The sequence below is a fragment of the Oxyura jamaicensis genome, chromosome 3 (genome assembly GCF_011077185.1).
Source record: "Oxyura jamaicensis isolate SHBP4307 breed ruddy duck chromosome 3, BPBGC_Ojam_1.0, whole genome shotgun sequence".
NCBI classification, from domain to species: domain Eukaryota; kingdom Metazoa; phylum Chordata; class Aves; order Anseriformes; family Anatidae; genus Oxyura; species Oxyura jamaicensis.
Window position 1 is genome coordinate 72,453,320 of NC_048895.1, and position 22,610 is coordinate 72,475,929.

The following is a 22,610-nucleotide window of genomic DNA, read 5'->3' on the forward strand; positions in this document are numbered from 1 at the left end:
GCCTGCCCGCGCTCTCCCTGAGTCATGCTCATCCCCATGTTCTTGGTTGCTTCTTGTCAATCTCTCTCCCTCTGGTGTCTGTCCTGCAAGTGTATAGGATGTAAAGTTGAAATAGCATTTCATTCTTGAGAGTAAAATCACAGAAGTATGGAAGAACATGAAATAATTATGACAAGTTCTTCTGAGCTTTTCTAGACTGTCACCTGGCATAAGGCAGGCTAGTTACTGGCTGCTCGCCAGCCCAAGAGGAAATCTGGGATTGCCTGATCGTTTCTTTATTTGGGTACTGGAACATGCTATGGTATCGAGATGACCTTTTCATTTGCCTCTGTTTTCTAAGGATTTTGGTTAGGTTATTCATTTTATTGCCTAATTGTATAGTAGTTTTAAGCTCTGAACAGATTTTTCCTATCTTAAGTCCCATAAGGTGGTGTGATTAAACTTTGCAGTGATGAATTGTTATGATATTTAGTGCTTTAGTAATGTGCCTGAAATTTGCCATACTTAATAATACAAAGAGCAACACGTTTGATTTAACCAGTGTGTCAAAATTGCAGCTCTGAGATGTCTAAGTAGATTTAAATGTCTACCACATCCTCTAAAAATAACAAGATGTGAGGGGGGAATTAAATACTTTTAAGACCTTATTAGTATCTGGCTCTATAAATGAATTGGAAGCCCAAGCACAGCCCTTTCCCAGACAAGGAAAAACTTTTTATTCCTATTTCCACATAAATTGCATAGCTCAAATGATCAATTCAAGGCCAGTAATTATATAAATCAGTATCACAGTTTGGCTTATGTAATGACAAGCACCCAAAAACTGATCAAAACCATTATTTTGGAAGAATATTGTATCCACCTGTAAAGTTTTCAATCAAGCAATAATTAATCTGTCCTTCTATACTATTTAATCTTTTTTTTCCTTTTGAGTGAAAAATGTCATTGCATTTCAAGGTTGAATTTCTGACTTCAACACCAGTTTCTAGATTTTGCTTTGCCTTCCACCACTTTAAAGCCTTCTGACTTTCTAACCTCTAAGTTCACTAATGTAGGAGCAATTTGAGTAGCTTCAGTTTCCTTTGATAAGGTGAATCAGTGGAGCTCTCTAAGCCTGTCATCAGAGGCTTGCTTGCCAGTGCTGAAGTTTTATAGTCTTTTTAAACACTAGCTAATATTTTGATAATCCTCAAGATTGGTTTTGAAGTTAGGGCGAGGTAGAGGCCATAAGTAAAGTTTATTTCTGCAGGATTTTAGATCAAAAACACTTCAAGTGTTGGTAGGATAAAGTTAGTTGCTACTTGAAACTGCAAATCTGAAAAAAAAAAATGACAGGAGGTGAAATTGGCATGTCTAGTCAAGCAGAAGAACTAGAAATTGTAACTGCTGTCAACCTGAAGAGGGCAACACAACACAGCAGGTTTCAGCATCTTGTTGGCTAATACAAAAGTCTCTTGAATAGGCTTCTGTGTAATACCTTACTGAGCTTCATATCTTAAAAGTAATGTAAAGAAGTAAGGTTCTTTTTATAAAGAACCTGCTGAAAATAGATCAATCTATTTCTCCAAAATTTTCTTTTACAGAGATGAATATTGAGTAAATAAGAAAATAATGTGAAATGATGGTTGATTTGTGTAACAGGGCTGTTCTTAACAAAATTATTGTGCTGAAAAGAAACAACACTGGTTCATCAACAACGGAGTACACAGTGTGACCTATTCTAATAGCTGATGGTTCAGCACTGAAGAAACAATATCATATTTTCACCGGTTTTAAATTTCTTCAAAAATCAAAGCTCTACAAATGAGAAAGTTTTAAAGCTTTGATGGATTAGCCTTGTGTCTTTAAGAATCTGCGCAGCATGGGGGCTGTCAATTGGAGTAAAACAATTTTGAGATTATAAAAATCATTTGTTTTCAGATATGTGCCTAAAGTTTATGTAAATGTGCCTGAGTTGTCTGTAAAACTGTCAATCTGACTAGTTCAGGGCTGTTGTAGAAGTTGCGTAGAACATAAGGAGGGAGATGCAGAAGAGAGGAAGCTATAAAATCTCAATCCGGGCAGTTGCCCTGAGCCATGGCTCAACTGTTACCAGGCTGTGGATAGTTTTAAGCTAGCTCAGGCTTGTAGCTCAGGAGGAGCTACAGTAATACTTCTGAGTTGAATGTAGATTTAGTTTGTATATGAAGAATAAAGAAGCTTTGCTTGTATGAAAAGTAGCTTTTTGAGGTTCTGAATTCAATAACTAGTTTAAAAAAATATAGGAATTAGGAATATATTCTTCCTATTGGGGAAAAATCGTCAGTATTTAAGTGTCTTGTCAGATATTCTTAGGTTTTGGAGGAATCTAGGTGTGTTGAAAATCAATAGTATCCCAACAGTGAAAAATTCACTTGGTTTAAATAATTGTATAGATTTGGTTATTAGTAGAACTTAAGTAAAATAACATTTTGAGTTGTGATGCAATAATTAGCACTTCTGGTAGGGGAAAAAAATGTTTATTTCTGATTTGAAAATGCCTTAATCTTTTCAAGATGTCTTATGCACTTCCTAATCATAAATCAGTAGGTTACTTTTTTAACAAACTGGTTTTGCATAAAACTTAATTTGTCATCTTTTCTTGGAGTTGGTTTATGATAATGAACTCGTAAATAAAGAAGTTCATGTAAATGTTCATGCTACTAATTTAAACTATGAGGTTTGAATTGTTGTAGCTCTATTTCCCTAAACTGTTTTATTAAAATAGTGCTTATATATTTATGTATCATCCTAAATTTGTAATGAAAGTTAAATGATGCATTCAGTTAAAAAAAAAAAAAAAAAGTTGCACTTCACCTTAACTTTGAGTAATAATTCTTGAAAATAGAATATATTGAGGGGTTGCTATGAAGACAATAAGTGAAGCAGTAATGCAGTTGAATTAGGTCTGTTTAGAGTTACTATTGGATTGGCATTTAAATGCAATGCTTTTTAGAATATTACTGCCTTTTAGTGATCATTAATTCTGATCATTTTACTTCTGTTTCACTTTTATCAACACAAACTGATTTGCCATTTTCACTATATACTTGAAATTATGTGGTCATGTTCTTATTTTATAACACGAGGAAACTTTATCTCCTGAAATTTGCAATCTGTAGCCACATTCCTTTACGATTATCACTTGTACTATGAAGTAATACCAGGAAAAAAAATATCTGATGAACTGCTTTGCATTCAGAAAATGGAAAAAGCATGTATGGTTCAGAGGGATGAAGAACATAATCTTCAAGGAATATTTTTGTGGCTGTGCAGTGTATGTCGTACCTATTGCTTAGGAATAAAGCTAGGAGCCCAGTGATGATGCAAAAAGTTAACTGCATTTGTCAATGTCAGTATGCCATCTTTTTTTTTTTTTTTTTTTACCCTTTACGTTAAAGAAAGAAAAATGTAAAATTTACCTTTTTAAAAAAAAAAAAAAGCAGGTTAACTTTTGCACAGAATTAAGGATCAGGAAATACAGAAAGTGTTCACTTTAAACTTCAGAATGTACAGAGATTTCTATTTTTACTTTTCAAAATTCTGGAAATAAGCTGTACACAGATAAGAGCGGAATGGAATAAACCTACAAAGAACTGGGATATGGCACCCTACTCTAGGAATACATAATGAATTAACAAGCAGAAGTGTCTGAGAACTTGCTATGCTTGATGAAGAATTTCTTCTAGGTGATTGTTATTGTGGAAAATTGAGCAGAATTGTTTATTTTAATGCTGTAAGTAGATTGACAGTATTGTGAAGTATTGTACTATTCAGTGCTCTTAAGCAAACAATCTAACATTGGCTTTTGTGCATGTGAATCCCTTTCCAGAGTTCGCTTCATAACTAGTCTGGATTAGCTCTGTGGATGCGAAATCACAGTACTGCAACTGTGAAAAGCACTATCATTCAATTCTTGTCATTGATGCTGCAGGTATCTTACTAATTGCAAATATGAGCCCTTTTCTGGGCAGGAGATTTAATACTTCAAGGCCGTGTAGAGGTCTGTCTGCTCAGCACTCAACAAAACCCTATCTTGGAGCTGCTTCTACTGTTTCCTTTCTGTTGCTCTCTGACCTTATTGACTGTCGCCTGCTGGCTGTTGTATGTGAAATCACCCTCTTGAGTCTTGACTTTCTCCTTCTAGGAACAGTACGATTTACTGAAGGTTAAATACCACAGATTCATTTGTTTAGATAATGTAGAGCTGCACAAACAAATTTTATGGATCGTTTGAAGGACCATGCTACAGACAGAATGGTATTGAACCATGCTTGTTAGGCATCCTGACATGAATATGAGTGGCACTTCTTGCAACTTACTGTATGGGACTGGTAATGGAACTCCTGGTAATACATAGACTCTTGCTAAAATGGCCCACAAGGTGTAACAGGACATATGTTTTGGATAGTGCTTGACCTAAAAAAAACCCTATGGTTTTTAGGATATTCTGCACCTTGATTTCAGTATCCCAAACTGTCTCTCTTTTTCTTAAACCCGTTTTGTAAAGCAGCTGGATGAACATCATTTTTCAAACCTTTGCTCCCTTTTTCTTACAACACATGCTGCATAGTTTTCATAGCATTACAGATGTGCTCTTTCACTGTCAGAAATATTGTAGTGCAGATGACAATAAAGTGCCCATAAAACACAAAGCAGTTTGGGGTTTTAGACCATTGTGAAGCAAAGCTGCTGTCTCTAGATAAGAGAATTTTGGAATATTGCATGTGCCCCTTTTAGTTCTGGAGGTTTTCAGCCCCCTCTTGCAAGTTTCACTTCGTAGTTGGATGTATTCACTATGTCTGCAGATGAGTTTTTCAAGGTTTTTCATCTACTTTGCTACTGATAGGTGGCTTAGAGATCTTGATCCTTTCCCTCTGGTGAGAGATCCGTTTCCTTCATGGAAGTCTGTGGAATTAATGAGCCTGTTCTTAGTATCTGCATGAGGGACACGCAGACAGTAAAACATGTTCCCTATAGAACTTGCTGTTATTATCTATTTATTAAAGTTCCAAGCAATACTTCAAACCAAAAAGGCTGGACTATACAAGCTCTTATAGCTAGTCCTTTTTATGTCGCTGCTTGTAAGAATAAGACCAGGTTTGGGGCAATCCTAAGTGCTTTGGGTGTTCTCAGGTCAATACACAACATGCTGCATTGTCAGTCTGGTTTGTAACTGAATGCATCCCAGATCGAATCTTTGCTGCGTATTTTGTTTTATTGTGGTCTTTATCTTTTGACATTGATTGGGGAGGGTCCTTAGGGAGAGTTCTTCATCTGTTCAGCAGGAAAAAACAAAGGCTGGCCACTTTAAAACAGTGTTTTGAACAGCATAGTCAGTTACAAATCTCTTCTGAGTTGTTCAGGATACAAGTGAGTAATGATAAGGGCTGAGTCTCCTTCAGCTATTGAATTATTAGGGGCCATCTTTGTGGTGGTTTTACTGTGCTAGGCAGCTGAACACCACAACAGCTTTCTCACTCCCCCTCCTCAAATGAGGAGGGGAAGAAGTAAAGGAGAGAACAACTCACGGGTTGAGATAAGGATCATTTAATTAAAGCGGAAAAAAATTATTAAGGAAATATTAATTAAACAATTCAACTAAGGGGAAAAAAAGGGAAAGGGAATAACAAAATAAGTAAAGGCTATGTGGAAGTGCAGAGGAAAGAAATTACTCTCTACTTCCCACAAATGAGCGATGCTTGACCACGTCCTTGAAGCAGGGCCTCAACGCACGTAGCCAGTGTTCGGGAGGAGGACATATGTTTTCGCAACGAGAGCCCCCCCCCCTTCCTTTTTCTACCTTTTATTGCTGAGTGTGACATCATATGGTATGGAATATCCCTTTGGTTGGTTTAGGTCAGCTGCCCTGGTGATGTTCCTTTCTCACTTTTTGCCCACCCCCTAGGAGGGTCAGAGAGAGTCCTGATGCTGTGCCAGCACTTCTCAGCAGCAGACACAACACCGGTGTGATACCACTGCTGTTCTAGCTACGAGTGCAGAGCGCAGCACTGTATGGGCTGCTGCAGGGAAAGTTAACATCCCAGCCAGACCCAGTACAATCTTGCAGACTTACAGGAGCTTCTTCACACTTGTTAATTATTGCTGTGCTACTGAAGAAAGAGTAAATTGTGTTCTTCCATAGGTGACTTGGCAGTTTGCAGAAAGCTTTTCTGTGGACATGAAACACTTTTCAAAGAATTACTGTTAAATAATCTGTATTTTCCGACAGCAATGGAACTTATCAACCAGCTGCAGACTTGCTCAGAAAGAACAGTTCTAAAGCGAAGTGGTTCTGTCAAGGCCTCTCCTAATTTACACAGTTTGCAACCAGTCTTACACCAAATAGACTCAAGTGCATCCTGTGGGACTGAGGTTCTACGATGAGAACTTCTTAGAGAACACCTGCTTCAGTTGGAAAATAATTTAATCACTGAACACCTTGCAAGATTCTCTGTTACTTTGCATATCTAGGTTCCCCTAGATAACCTGTGAATTCAAAGAAAACGGGAAGTTCAGCAATGGGCCCTTGCAACAAGGAAGGCTACATGGTATCCTGAGCAGCGTTAGGAGGAGCGTTGCCAGCAGGTCTGGAGAGGTGATCCCTTCTGCTCTGGTGAGGCCACACCTGGAGTAGTGGACGCCCCGGTGCAAGAGAAACATGGAGCTGCTGCTGCTGCTGGAGAGAGCCCAACAAAGGGCCGCTAGGAAATGGAGCATCTCTTTTGTGTAGTGAGATGGAATGGACACAGAATCAGAATGAACAAGATGATGCACCTTTAGAACGCGTTATAGAAATGGAAACAAAGTCTTCTATCCTGAGGTGTTAGAATTAAGCAAATCCATTAATTTTTGTATCACTTGAGTTTGGTAAAAGGTATCTTCTAAGTAGGCCTATCTTTTTCCGATTAGGAGAACATGTGAACGGAGTCAAGCTTTCAAATGGTTTTCATGGTTGTAATAACTGATTTTGTTGCTATTACGTAAAGCTTTTTCTAAAGGATTTGTAAGGAAGCATGCTGCCAATTTAAATAATATGGAAAAGAGAGGTATTTTAAATGATCCTTTCATCTTTTGGAATGATGAGCAAGTAAAGGACCTCAACAATGTGTGTGGGGAAAATTAACCTAAATAGTTGCCATATTTCTCTGTCGGTTTGTAATAATGCTAAATTATTGTTAATTGTGTAGGAAGTTCGGATAGAACTGCGGTTGCTTCACGCCGTGTGCTTTGTTCAATGAAAGGCTTCAAGGAAGGTATGAATTGTTGCCCACATATTATTAGGAGAATAGTCCTTAACCTGTTCCTTGACCAAAACCTGTTCAATATTGTTTTCTAGACATAACTGTAATATGCCCTACAACGTGAAATTCTGACTTTATTTCAGATGTTTATGATTGTACCTGTGGCTTTAATTTAACTACAGTCTCAGCTAAGATACTAGTTAATTTTGACATAATTATTAGTTGCAACAATTCCTGTCGTAACACTTGCCACATAACAGACCATAACAAGTTTAAACTTCCACCAAAGGAACACTGTATAATTGCTCTTGCTTTTAAAACCATGGTCATTAATATTCAGAAACTAAAGGTATTACAGAAGTTGTAAATGCTTTAAGAGTGTTCTCAAGAATAATAAAATTTTCAAAAAGTTTATTGAGATTATTACAGGTTATAATTATAACTTCAAGTTTATATTTTCTTGATCATATAATTATGCAAAGGTAAGAAAATCAATTTGGAGGTAATTTGGATACATGCTTTTACAGGGGAAAAATGTTGATCCACTGAGTATGTTTGTATGTCCTACATGCTATGTATTTGTTTAATAGGTTATGTTATTTTCATAATTTCACATAGAGACTTAGGAATAAGAAGTTTTAAAGCTGTATCCAAATATGTTTTTCAGAACTATATCAAAGTGTGCATACAGGTATTTGTAGAACTATAGCTTCAGTCTAGTGATGCGCTTCTGCACTACTAATACCTGTGACTGCTATTAATGTGAATTGTATTTGCAAAGCATGTCCCAAATGTTTCATTTTTTTTAAGTTGTATGCATCTTAAAAATATTAGGGAGCGTAACTTTCCTGTTCATCACCATAAACGTTTCACGAGGAAAACCAAAGCTTCCTTTTCACCATTTAACTGCTGAAATCCTAATACAAACTTGAGGGGGGGAAAAAATGTATTTTTCCTATAGCTTGTAATCAGGAATATAATGTAATTTCTACAGCCACTGAAAATATGTAATTTGTTAAAAATGTATTGGGGACGGGACAAGTAATTTGATTTATTCTGTGTGTCAGCTTTACAACTAGTCCTGCAACCCCTATCACATCCTGTCAGTGAGTCAGTTTTTCTGGTAATTCTAGATAGATGTATGTTGAGCACATTTACACTCCTTCCTTTCATCTTACGGTTTTTAGTTGCATTCTGGACATAGAAAACCATTACTTAGCTCTTGTATTCAAAGAATCTCAATTAGCCGTATTTTGTAATGTGATGTACGTTACACTTGAAACTGTGATGTGACATTGAAGGTTAGCAGGACAAAATGTTGAAATCTAACAAAGCAGAATGAGCCCAATTCAAAGCAAAAAATAAAAATAAATAAAACCAACACCGTAAATAGGAAATGTATTAGTTAAAATTTGCTTTTTGCAGAGACTACTTAAAGAAATACTAGAGGTAGTCTTTTTTTGCGGGTGTTTTTCCAGTCCTAATAAGAGAGGAAGTGAAATAGAAAAGTATACAACAAAACAAGGTGTCTGGGAGAAGTCTTGTATAGCTTGGAAGATCTGAATTGCAGGACAGGGGAGGTAGGATTATAGTATAAAGATAAATCATGTTATCGTGTTGTGTCGTAATACAAGTTCAGAAACAATGCTGATGAAATTTGAAACAAGACAAATTTCAAGCAGATAAAACAATAGATCATTTCCTTTTTTTTTTTTTTTTTTTTCTGTGCATACTGTAGTTTGTTGAGCTGAAAAGCAAGGGTCAGCTTGCTGCTTTAGGAAGGAAAGTAAATTTTTGAGGTTTAATAGTTGATTCAGGAAGAGCAAGTTCTTTGAGGCTGCTTGCAGTGTGTATATATGCATGTGCTTATAGATATTTCATTCTGAGTTTAACTCTAGCCTGTTATTCTTCATATAATCATTGACTATTTATGGTAGGACTTCATTTTTTTTTATTTTTTGCTTTTATTTTGGAGGGAAATCGTACCTTTCATTTAGTGTGTTTTACAGGGGCTCTGTGAATGCCTGTTGCAAGCTACCACTTGAATGTTGAGAATGAGGGCTAGCTGAGGCAAATGGAGGAGAGTAGTTACTCATTTGCAACTAAGTTTGTGTAGATTTGTCAGCTGGTCTAGAAAAGGAAGATTAAGTCTTCCTAAAACTGAGTAATCAGTTTGTGATGTCTATTTATTGTGAGAATGTCTTTAATCCAAACTGTACTAATATGCTTCCAATGCGAATTAGACATTATTTTGTCAAAGAAACTGGCACAGATAAATAATATGTGCTAGCCGTAGCATAACAAGTGCTTCTAGGGAGATTGTTTAAAATTCTTAAAGTTGTTTTTAATAAATAACTACAAGAGAGGCTTTTAATATGTTGCATTTTGATCCTGGTTGAACATTGAGCTTCTTTTAAGGTAAGGTACATTTTGTCATTAGAAAGTAGCTTGTAGCATGAAATTCTGTGCTCTGGAATGGCAGAGACAACCTTAAGCTGAAGCTGCAATGTAGGCTCAAATTTAGAAAAGTTGTTTTCCCATTTCTTGTAAGTGGGACAGGCTTGTAGAAATGTCTTGTTTCAGCACTCTTGTAGGATAAATGTTATCAGCATTTAAATTTCTTCCTTTTTGTGTATCTGTTGCCATCAGAGTAGTGTTTTGCAAGCGTACTCTTAAAGGGTTAGTCTGGAGTGTCGCGTAGTCTTCAGTGTTGTAAGCTAGTAGAAAACAGTTACTTTGGGGCCTTCTCACACCAAAGCCAAAAAGAAAGCTAGAAACTTGAGCCCGTGTTCATGAAAGTCTCTTGGTTTTCACACTAGAATTATTTCATTGTTAAGCCTTTGGAGGTAAGTGATAGAACAGCTTTTGTTGAAACAATTTGCATGCTTGCAGCTAAGGAGCTCGTACAGAATCCCTGGAAGGAACAGAGATAAAAGTCAGTTAAAATGGTGTGTAACGGGATTAAATTTACAGTGACTAAAACTTTCTTCCTTTGGAAATCTTTGTAATAACAATTTGATTCCATTGGAAAAGTCTACTTTTGACTGTTTCAGAGATCGATTTGTATCAGAATTTTCATATAAGTGATGTTGCATTTTGCTTCTGGCAGGTAGGTAACTTGCTTTGAGTTGCTTTAACAGATGTATCTGAGGAAATTTAGTTTTCTGTATCTTACACTCAGATTTTTTAAAGCCAAGGAAGTTGTTTTGGGTGATAATAAAAGTATTGTTCTTTTGCCTGGCATTGTAACCATTTTTGAGTCTTGATCTCTTGACTGTTGTACTGGTTGTGTAGTGGCAAGAAATATACCACTTCCATATTTATTTTTTTCCAGACTTTACAAACTTTTCCAAAAATCTAATGAGGATGTGAGAATCAAACAGGTATTTTTTGGTTTAGATGTCTCTAGCATCAAAGAGGATTCTGTTTATTTTTTTCTGCTGCTTCTCAGATAACACCACAAGTAATGGTAGCTTGTAGAAAAGACTTCTGTCATTTGTGTTTAAATTAATAAATGACCTTCTATGGAATCTTTGGGAACTGGACACAGCTTTAACATCATAAGTAACAAGCATGGATTGTTTTACGTAATTAAAAAATGTTTGCAGCTGCTTACTAGAATATAGTATTTGTATATAGCTATGTTATACTATGATGTAGTAGTAAAAATGAAGTTCCTTGATGTGTTTTGCTGTTTAAGTAATGAATTTCAAGTTATGCTGTAGCTTGAGTCTCTGGTCTTGATGCAGTATATTTCTTAACCTATTCTGAAAATAAAGCATTTCAAGGTTATGCTGATTGAAGCACAAAGTGATTGCTTATAAAATAGCTGGAGGAGTAAGAGTACAATCATTTTTTGAAATAATTTTTGAAGCAAAATTATGGAGACTCCAGCTGACACACAAATCTTTCATAGTCTGTTTAATTAGAAGCATGAACTAGAAAGTGAGATGGGAAATTGCAGCAACTGTGAATTTGGAAATATTTTCAGGTTAAAAACATGAGTTGGTAATATCAGACTACAGGAGAACAAATCAATTTAATAAGTAATGCAGTGTCTCCTGTGTTTTTAGTTGGAAATTACAAATGAAACTGAAATGAAGAATTTGTTGTTTAGCCTATCAAGTCTATGCCTAAGATAATCTTGGCTTCAACACATTTGCCTAGCTCTTCTTGTAAGCTTTTATTAAGTGAATGATGAAATAAGAATCACTCACAAGTATCAGTTAAGCAGTATTGGTATTTTTAGTGACGTTCCCTTTTAGTCTGTTGTGGGGGCAATTAAAATGAGTATTGCTGGATTATTATGTGTCCCTAATGTAAGTTTAAGATGCAATAAGGGGTGGAACATAAATTATAAAATATTCAAAATATTAAATACACTGCATGAACAAGAAATATACATGAAGTGGGGAAAAAGACTGCTATATCTATTGACATATTTATACAGAAATATTTTGCAGCATTTAATTTAACTTATAAGCGTGATTAAATCTGAGTTACGCTGGTCATTGCAAAAGCAAATGTGTGTGTGTTGTGTTTTTTTTTTTTGTAATATTTGCTTTTATTTTGGAAGGAGCACTACTAGAAAGCATAGAATAGCAGCACTGAAAGGTAGGGATAAGAATTAGAGGTCTAGGCACACAAGCAATTTTGCTTTTGGCTTATAAAGCATCATTGTTTTCTGCTATGATCACCAGCTTGTGTGGCCTACAGGCATCCCAGTAATGCAGAATAATAACCAGGAGTTGAGCTAAATCTACTGTGAGATTTGTTTATTGTGTAGTCAGTCACCTGCTTGTGTTTTCTGGATGATCATAGTCAACATTTGCCTTGCTGTTCAAATGTTTTTCTCCTTCCTACCTCACTGGTGCTGTTTGTTGCAGAGACTGACTAGCTGTCTTGTTTTGGCCATGAAACATTGGCTGTTTATGCATGTAAAAGCTCTCTGTTATATATATTTTAAAATTTATATTATTATTTATTTCCAGAAGCCTGTCAAATGTTTTTATTGGCCTTATTCCACAGGTACCCGGATACATGAAATGAGTTTGAGTTAGGTAAAATCTCATAATCTGTGACTAGCTTCTGAATGAAAGTCAAAATATGTAGCAGTTGAAGCAACTATAGATAACGCTACTAAAATCAGAAAACCTGGGAAAAGAGCCATAGCAAGTTCAGGAGCATCACCTTAGGCTAGGTCCTTAGGACTTGACTTGCATTTTTACACACACGCAGCTATTTCTTTCAGATTCTGACACGTACTCTTTCTTCCCTGAGCTTAAATGCCATTTCCATTTAATCTTTCAGTCTGATAACATGCCTGGTTAGTATCCAGAAAGTAAGTGCAGGTTTTTCTGTTGGGCTGGGGTGTTTTTTTATTCGTTTTAAATTAATATTCCTCCTGCCTTTTCCACAATGAAGGGATTGATGATTCTAGTCTAACACCCAGAAAGAAAAAAAATAAAACATTCTGGTCTAACACTTGTAGCAAAAAGGAGCCAAAAGATAGACCCAGAAATACCAGCAGAAAAAGAGTTTCAGCACCAGTGAAAGAGCAGTATATGGGATGGGCCTTTGCAGCATCTTGTATTCAGACAGGCACTGTACGGGATAGATCTGTGACTACTACAGTTTGTCGTCTTTTAAATTAGTTGCTTTTGCACTGTGTATTAAAATTTTTAATTGGAAACATTTCTACAAAGCAGAAGATGTATTAGCAAATTAGATCTAAAATGGATTTTTGACTGAAAAATAAAAAATTATTAAAATTAATTTTATTTTCGGGGAGTAGTAAATGTTCCTGTACTTTTCCTTTTACATAATTTGAATCCCTGTGCAACCTCTTACTGCTACTTTGAAAGCTTGCTAGACTTTAAATTGATTTAAACAAAATGATAAACTCTGTCAGATCTTTTTTAGTGGAAAGTGGTTCATTACAAAGCAGTACAGACTATGAACTTGGCCAATTTCTGAAAATACAGAGTGTGTAAGAAAGTCAAGTTTTATGGTTTTAGTCTGCCAACTTATGTGGATGTGGGAATTATAAGGAATTTTTTTACTGTGTGGGTTCAATATGTATGGTAGCTTTTATTTGTTTGAATACAATTAGAGTAGCAGCAGAATATTTAGTCAGAAAAACTACACTTATTCCTTCACTTGGAAATAGTGGTAACTCTGTGATTTTTCCAGATTAAAAGCCAGCAGTTCACGAGTTATGTTTTTCATTTTAAGATGCATCCTGTATAAAATGTCTGACTAATTAAATTGTGGATTTCATGCGGTGTTTGATGTTCTGTTGATTCTGAGAAGGACCAGGCAAGCTGAATACTCTTTTTGGCAGGAAGATAGTGAAGAAAGTTATAATTGCTAACACAATATGTAACTATATAGCTTGTCTCTGATCTTGTGGGGTTTTACACTGCCTTAAAGGTCCTCTTAAAAAATTTACTTCACCTATAACTCTTTTCAATGCAAGTATTCCCCCAAAAGTAGTTTTAATGTATTTCTTCTCACTGTGGTGTAATTTTGGTTTTCACTGCCACTTTTCTATTACTATTACACTTTAATCTTTCTTTTTTTAAAAAAAGTATTCATTTGTTCTGTAAAGCAGAAGATTTGTGGGGCAGTGTAGGTAGTATAGAAGAATAATAGGTTTCAGCTGCATAAGTCCAGCTTCTTAGGAGGTGTGTTAAGAGTTGAATATTTGCTTTCATCAACATTTGATTTGTTACTAAATTATGGATGTGATCAGTGAAAATGCATTGCAAATTTTGGGCCAGGTGATTATCCTAAAATGTTTACATACTTGAGGGCATTCCCTTGTAGATTTATCATTAACAATTACTGATTTACCCTCCAAATGCATCCACCGTCCTTTGAACAGCTCACAGATAAGTTGGGGCTGTAAAATACAAAAAGCATGGATTCTGTTGAAGCTATAAAAATCCTAGTTGGAAAAAAAAAAAGATGGATACTGTAAAAATAACACACTTTAGACCTGACATAGATTATGACAGTTACTCAGTGATGTCTCCGTGGGTTAGGTTACAGATTGTTTTGCATGATTGATTAAGCAAATATTGTACAAAATATAACGTTATGTAAGCGCTTACTCATGTTAGCTATGTTGTTACAGTAAATACTAGAGTAGAAAGCTGTAGTCAGGTTGGGTTTGTATTACTAGCTACTATACTTCAAAAGGATTGACAGTAAGATTTTTTTCTAAGATTGACTTACGCTGCTGTATGACTAAGGCACTTCGAGAAGTTCTCCTATAAACACTCTAGATTGTAGGATGGGACTTTTCTTTTGACTCTTTGAATGCATAAAGCATCCGCTCTATGGGAGGGAAGAAATGTAAGCATGCTGGGGTAATATTCTTCCTGTAGAATTATATGCGAACCACAATCTTTGTATAAACAATTAACATGCAGTTACTTTTATCATTTTAACATTGATGGAGACCAGTGATTTTTATTTACATTACCACATCTGCATTGCTCAACACTTAAAATATAAAATTGAATTCATTTTCTATAATGTTTCAATATAACAGCTGAGGGGTATTACTTTGCAGCAGTCAGCAGCTATGTGGGAGATCCTTTAGAAAAATACCTTTTGGACTTTTCCCTCTTGCTGTAATATGGCATTAAATTATAACTAGGAAAAAAATATAATGTATTTAAAAAAAAAATAAGAAAGTGGAATAAGTACCTGGGAAAGTCGTACCTTAAGCGTCTGCTGATGATAGCCACCTCTGCTTGCCACTTTCTTCTGGTGCTTATTTCCACTTCTGTTACTTCAGATGGTAGGCACTTGGGAGCTGTGATTAGACTTGTGTGAAAAATTAATTCAGAAATGATAGAAGCTCATGTGTGAGGTGAATCCTGCTGGCTGTGTGCCTGCCATCATTTCTCAAATGTTCGGATGGTTCATTAGCGCTGTTTATGTCCATACTCTGCTACCCTGAGGATGGAGAATCGACTCCAGCAGCTAGGCAGCTCCATCTGATCAGTCTTTATAAGGAAAACTGGAAAAAAGATTATTTCTCCATTTATGGAGACTGCTGGCAAGAAGCAGCAAGTAGCTGTGTGTCAGCAGCTCTCTGTTGTACTGCCCTGCGATTACTTGGATGTAATTTACCACTGTTACAAAAAGACTCCTTTCCTTGCTGTTTCAGAGAGGTGAATGACAATTAAGTTGTTACTGTTAGTCTGCGATTTCTCACTTTTCACGTAGATAAGTGACAGAGACCATGTTGTAACTTCTGTTGATTTTTTTTTTAATTTTCAAATTTATTAATGTGTTTACTTTTTTCCCCAAAAAGCTCCACCACAAGATAAAATACTTTTTAATGTTAATTTTGTGTTTACTTACATTGTTGAATTACCACAGTGTAGGTCAGGAACAACTTTTTGAGTGGTAAGGGATTAAATTTGGAGATGGGCCCTAACTTGCCTTGCTTTTTCCCTTTAAGATAGTGTGTGATGAAAGTATGCTTACTGGAGGCCAGCCACCTGTGATGCCAGCCACATCAGCTGCTTTCTAGTAGAAATTTGTCAGCAGTAATTCTGGATTTGCTTGAATGTGGTGTTTTAAAATCCTGTTTCCCAGCTGAGGTGCCTAGTTTGGGAGGAGAGATCAGATTCTCAGGAAATAACTTTTCCTGTACTTTCAATTTCAGATGCTTGTTGGCTCTTAAGTTGTGTACACAGATACACAGAGAAGAGACTAACCTAACATAACTGCGGTTCTGAAGTAACTGCATCTGTCAAAAAACAACACAAATTTTTAAAATTTATGCTCTGTTTCTTGAGTCTGTATTAACTTGAATTTTTCAACAAATCTAGAAAAACATCACCTATTTTGAGCTGTAAAGGAATGAATGAAGGAATGAACTTTGGATGATTTTCATTCGAAGTCCTTAATGTACTTCTGAAATAAGACAAACATGTAGAAGGTATTGGATGTTTGTTACAGTATTGATTTGATTTGGGAAAATACTGGCATATGCTGATCTCTGAGGTTTGTGTTCACTGCACATTTACTCAAGAATGTTTAAATGCTTTGCTCAAGCAGATTCTATTCCCATAACAGAAGTGGTTAATAAATAATTTAACACTTTTACATCTCCAGGACACTGTTTATAAATGATTTTCACAGTTTCCTGGAGTGTCAACTTCCTTGAAATTGTTAACAAACTCCCTCCACATATGAATGAAAAAAAAAAAAGCCAGATGTTGCTTCTGCTGCAACCTCTTGTTCTGTCCTACATTATGCCTGTCTCAGATAATGATACCAGATATTTGCATGATCTTTAAATTGTTGGTTTTGCTAATTTTGTTATTAAAACAGGCAACAACAGAGAGACCTTTTATACAGAAGCTGTTTCGACCAATTGCTTCAGGAGGACAATTGCATACTTTGGGAGATCTGCTAAAAGATGTGTGTCCTAGTGCTATCACCCCTGAAGGTACTGTAGAAACAACTTTTGTCCAGTAAAATATCTATATATATTTATTATTTATATATATTATATATAAATACATAATATATATAAAATAAAAATGTTATATATTATTTTGAAATATTTTTTTGGAAGTAGAACTCTGTTTCAGTACCAGAGTTTCAGATTTCACTCCTTCTTGGCCTATTATAGTGCCAATTACATATCACCTGCAGTGAGGATAAAATTGAGTACTTAGGCACTCGTGAAAAATTAATCTGAGGAAATTTTACTTTAAAACGCGTGTGTGCCATTGCACTATTCTTAATAAAAACATTCACATTTTATCTTCTACAGTTTAAAGAAATATTTTTAAAACAAAGTCAAGAGAAGTTTTATTTTAAGTTTTGTTTAATTTTATATTGCATAAACTTTTCATAAGGCTAACTCTAAAATGAGTTTAAATTGAAGATATTTTCAGAAAACTTTTTTCCCGTTGAAGTTTGACCTTTAAAAATGTACTGGAAAAGAGATTTATGTATGTTTACTAAGAAGTATTATGTGCCAAGATACAAATCATTTCATCATAGCATCATATCATTTCATAGAATAGCATTTGTTGATCAGCACTTACTCGGATAAACATTGCTGTGAGGGTTTTATATTAACCTCAAAGATTACAGCCGTTGGAACACTGATTCATGTTTTTAGGTGGGATAAATTTGGAAGCAATGTACTCTGTAAACTGACATCTCAATTGTTTCCTATGAAACGTTTTCCGTCTTGTTCTTGCTGTTGTGTCTTACCAGTCCCTGTAAATGGGTGAATTTTCAGTCATTAAATCACAACTCATTTTAAGGAATGTATGGTACTATAGAGAAGATTGTGGCACGGAATTTACTGGTGTAGTATCAGCACCTTTTCACAGTGGAGCACTAAATTTGAAATCATTGTAAAAATCTATGAAATGCTGTACGCAAGCATATTTCAAGGTCAAGTAGTTGTCATGGATTTCTTTAAGAAATGTGGTGACCTCAGAAATCTATTAGGACATCAAAGTATTTTTAACTCCTGTTTAATACTTGTTAACACATGGAAACAATTTCCAAAAATAACAAAAGGTAAGAAAAACGTGGAATGTTGCTAGCCATGTGTCCCTTCTTTCTGAAACAACAATTTTAGAGTATAATTTTAAGTAATACTTTCAACTAACTGTCCAAATGATAAAGTGAGATACAAGTAGATACTTGAATGTTGGCACAAGCAAGTTTAACCATCTTTAAGTACTCAAGTTTCAGGATCCTACAAACGCTAGTGAAAACATACAAGGTGAATTTAAATATATGGATAAGAGACGATGCATGTTGATTTGGAAGACAGTCAAGAACACAAATTAAATGAAAGAAACTCAATAAGCATGTGTATGGAAATTATTCCAGGTTATAATGAATTGTCATTTTTATGTGGATTTGCTAAACCTGCAGGTGGAGAATGTATAATTTACAGCATAGAAACGCCATCAGTGAATGCTAATTGCTGACTTCATTCAAAGAACAAATGTAATGTGATTTTATAAGAGTACCAGTTACATGACGCTTACCTTTAGTAGGCCTTTTTTGCATAAGCTGACAAATGCACCAAGCTTTATGTCAGGATAGAAATTTGCTATGTCAATTGCTTGTTTCATTTTTGTTACAGGATAAAATAAAAACTGTACTGTTTACTCAGTGGGAGCAAAAACTGATGATTATTTGGTAGAAAAGAAACTAAAATAGGTAGTATTCCTACACTTAAGAGGGGCGGGATTTGAAATTTGTATTGGAATGTACCTGTTTCTGTATAAATCTGCTTAGTTTTGGCTTACTTTGATCCTTAAGATTCTACTGTGCAACATGCAAATTGAAGGGTTTAGTAACTTTTGATTCTTCATACAGGTGTGAGCTATCTGGAATTCAACAGAACTTTTCCTGCAGCACAGCCTTGTGTTGCATTTGGTTGTTCCTCTTACACTCTAAGTGTTCCTGTCTAGTAGGTAACGGAAGGTTGTATGAGCTAAATGCAGAAAGTAGCGTGAATACTTCAGTAGATGCAGAGGTAGACTGACACAAAGAGCCTGTGGAGGGAGAGGCAGACTGACTAAACAAGTAGTCTGGGAGAAAAGGACAGATCTGGGAGTCATTAACTGTGGTGGGGAGAGCAACTATAAACAATGTGGTAGGATGAAAGAGACTGGGGCAAAAGCCAGAACATGACATAATAACTGTGAACACCTGGACAGAGTAAGTGGGATATGAGATGATAAAAGGATGAGGGAGGAAAAGAAGCACATTTCAAGTGGATCGTGTACTGAGATTGAATAAGGCGTCCATGAAAGAATGGGGCTGGAGGCCTTGCTGGTGATGTGATTCAGGTGGCCTAGAGACCTGTTTGGAGAACCAAGTTGAGAAGAGTGTCCTGTGCTGGCCAGACGAGAAGATAAGGGTGCGTAGGCAATCAGATATCAAACAGTGGGACTATGGCAAAATTGAGGGATGACAGTGAAAGGATCAGTTACGGAAAATTACCTGAAAAGTTGGATGCCTGTGACAATTTAGTGATGGAACATGTGATTCTTACTGCTGAGGAACATGCACAGGGAAGGTCAGTGCACAAAAGAGGTGTGAAGAGCAGCACCAGTTTAGGCTTGACTGCTTCAGTCCATCATACACTGCTTACTGGAGATTCAACTTAGCCAGTAAATGAGGAAGAGGACCGCAGAGATAATCAGCAATCTGCTTACTTTAGCCCACTGAGAGAAGGTAGCTGATGAGGTCAAAAAGCAGAAAAAGAACAGAAAAGGCTGATTCATCTGGGTGATCTTTTCTGTCTAGTCAGCAGCTTCCTTTTCCTGACCTGTCTCCTTTGACTTCTGCTAATCATTTCTACAACTTTCTTCAACTTTTACTGTGTTCCAGTAATACACGGTCTCCAATGACTCTCGCAGTGCTATTCCCAGAATGACATTCATCCTCACTGATGTAAATCTCATGTATTCCTTTAAGGCTTTTTTAGCCTTGGCCTTACTCTTGCTTCTTGCTGTTTGTTCTCTTACACCCTTTAGACTTAGCTCTGCACAATTCTTTTAGTATGTCCCATTCAGTCTGCTCATCTTAAGAGTCATTCTGCTAAAAATACCCATAGTGCTTGCCTTCATGCAGTATCTCATCGGTTTCTAGGGATTCTCTCCTGATATGCCAGTCACCATTAGTGTCTTTCCATTCTCAGAGTATATGATGAAAGAGCTTTGATTATTCTTTTGGCTTAATCTACTCATCTCATTCACTATTCTTATGTGATGTGTACCATATTAAATGGTCATGCTGTACGGCAGCACTGAGCTATTAAATAGAAAGAAAAAAGCACTCAAACCACTAACTCACCAGACTGCATACTGTCACTTTTGCATTTTACCTGTAGAAACGTTAGTGCCCATAACTTGGATGAACTTGGATGAATTTCTCCATTTTTCCATCAGGTGGAATAGACTCCTGAGGCTGCTAAACCTCAGCATCTGTGTGCTGTTACAGTCTCCATGAAACCCACTCAGTCAACTCATTTCCCCCCTGACACTGATACAGTGAGAGATTATCAGGCTACCTCTGTCAATACATGCCCATCAGCTCAAAATGCAGAGGAGATTGTAGGTCTGAGTGGCTTCTGACCACTTGACGGATACATGAGAATTTATTTTGCAAGCATTTTTGGAAACCCTGAGTGCTATGCACAAATGTTTTCCTTCAAATGTAGTTATATTGATTTGAAGTTGAATCCTTGAAATCTAGGAGTTGTCAAAATAGTTGACTGCCTGTATAATCTTAATTTCTGTATACATGCTCACTGATCATTATACAAGTTATAACTATTCTCTACCACCTCTCACCTTTTTTTTTTTTTGTGAGACTTTAGTCTTCCTGAACAGGCTAGGCACATCTTATTGTCCAAGTTGTGTAGTGAAAAATAATTTTCCTGATTGTTGCAATGATGGGTGAGGAATTAATGTACTTCAGGAAGCATTATGATTAAGGCAGCTGACTACTGCCCTTGGGAGTTGGATTCAGTTCTCCCCTAATGAATTCATTCTTATGTGATGCTAGGCAAGCTGAGTTATGAAACCACCCATTTTACAGATGGGAGCACCAAGAAAGTAGTGAATAACTTGAGTGCTCTACTGAACAGCTTGATCATTTGTACTTGGAATCAGTGAGAGCTCTGGGGCTTCGACTGTACAAATGACAGGCAATCTCTGCAGTCAAGTTCTAGGCTTCTCCTTACTTCTCTGCTCTTCCTCCAAAAAAATGTATATTGCTGTCTGGAATGTCTTTTTTACTTTAATATGTGATCTATAAAAAGATAATATCATCTCTTGCCACAAGAAAATCTTTATGAAACAGTTTCTGAAAGAAAAATAGTCTCTGTTCAAGATCATTTAAATTTCACAATTTCAACGTTGTCCTTCTTGGACATTTTTGTGATATTTTCTAATTATTGTTCTTGTAAACGTGTTTTGTCATAAATTATAATTTAAATTTATTCCAGTTGAGGCATTACAGTAGTGTGACAAAATAACATACACTGAGTGTATGTTAAAAAATTATGGCTAACTTTTTTCCACATCAGGGTCTTCATGCTCATGTCTTCATTCAGTGTTATCAAAGTTCAGAATCTACCTAATTTTTGTGAACACAGCAAATATAGTAATATCTAATCAAAGATATTCTTGAAGACAGTAGGTGTTGGTGGAGCAATTTTTCAACCTTTCTCACTCTTATTTTCAAAAAGTAATTCGGATAATTTTTGAGACTTTTTTTAACCCCCTTCTTTAGTAAATTAGTGCATCAGTGACATTAGCTGCATCTTCTTGTCACTGCAACACAGTCTGTGTGAGCTTTTATTTCTTTGCATTTTCCTCCATCTGCTGTACTTTTTTTTATCCCTTTTTCCTCTATGGTTTTGTCTTTTCCAATGACTTCTCATTCAACTGGAAGCTTCATGGTAATTGTGGTGATGGCCTGTCTATGGTGACATCCGTAACTGAGCTTTGTGCCGTGGGAACACAGAGAATATATGATTTTCAGACTCAGCATTTGTAGCCATATATGTGAGCTGTTCCTGCTGCCAGATACTTAAGGACCACCACAAGAAGAGGAAGGGAATGGTTTCAAGAACCACCCATGGTGTCTATATGTCTTTGCTTTAGGAAACATGGATGTAATTAAGTCTCTCTTTCAACTGTGCTGAGAAAAAATATTTCAATGAAAATAATGTATTTATTTGTATGTGTATTTAATATATACATTGATTAGTAACTGTTGAAAACATTATGTTAAGAACGTTGTCAGGAGTAGAACAGGTTGCATGGTGACATTAAAACACAGTTAAAATGTTACTCGGAAAATACCGTGTCAGTATTGCTTTGGACTATTACAGGCTGTGGGTAATTGTTTAAATACTGCATTTTATTTAAATTAGCTTATGAAACTATTTATTCAAGGCTTTTATTGTATGTTGAAGTTGTCTAAAAAATAAAAACTTGAGCAGTTATTATGCCCAACCCATACTTCCCTCTCTCTCCTCAAGCCGGTCCTTTATTCAATTATGTGTATATTATCCCACTTAATTAATGCTGTATGGTGCACACCTCTCTGGGCTGCTAAATAGTTCAATCTCTGTCATGGAGAGTACAGCAGTTTGCAACCCATTTGTCAAAACACTATCAAACAATTTACACATTACTAGTAATGATGAGAAAGTGGGAAGAAAAGCAGTACTTCTGAATTAGAACAAGCACCAAGAAGCCAGTGCGTTTCTTAAAACTTCTTAAAATGACCTTAAATTGACTGTAGTTACCTGCAGTTTCTCTA

At 35.9% G+C, this 22,610-nt stretch overlaps 1 protein-coding gene across 3 annotated transcripts in view; it reads left to right on the plus strand.

Moving 5' to 3' along the window:
* ATG5 (autophagy related 5) overlaps positions 1–22,610 on the plus strand; it is an 80,117-nt gene that overhangs the window by 35,120 nt on the left and 22,387 nt on the right. For all 3 annotated transcript variants that reach the window (XM_035321201.1, XM_035321200.1, XM_035321202.1), the window contains one exon: positions 16,620–16,737. In XM_035321201.1, the coding sequence (XP_035177092.1) occupies positions 16,620–16,737 (118 nt within the window). The remainder of the gene's footprint in view (positions 1–16,619; positions 16,738–22,610) is intronic.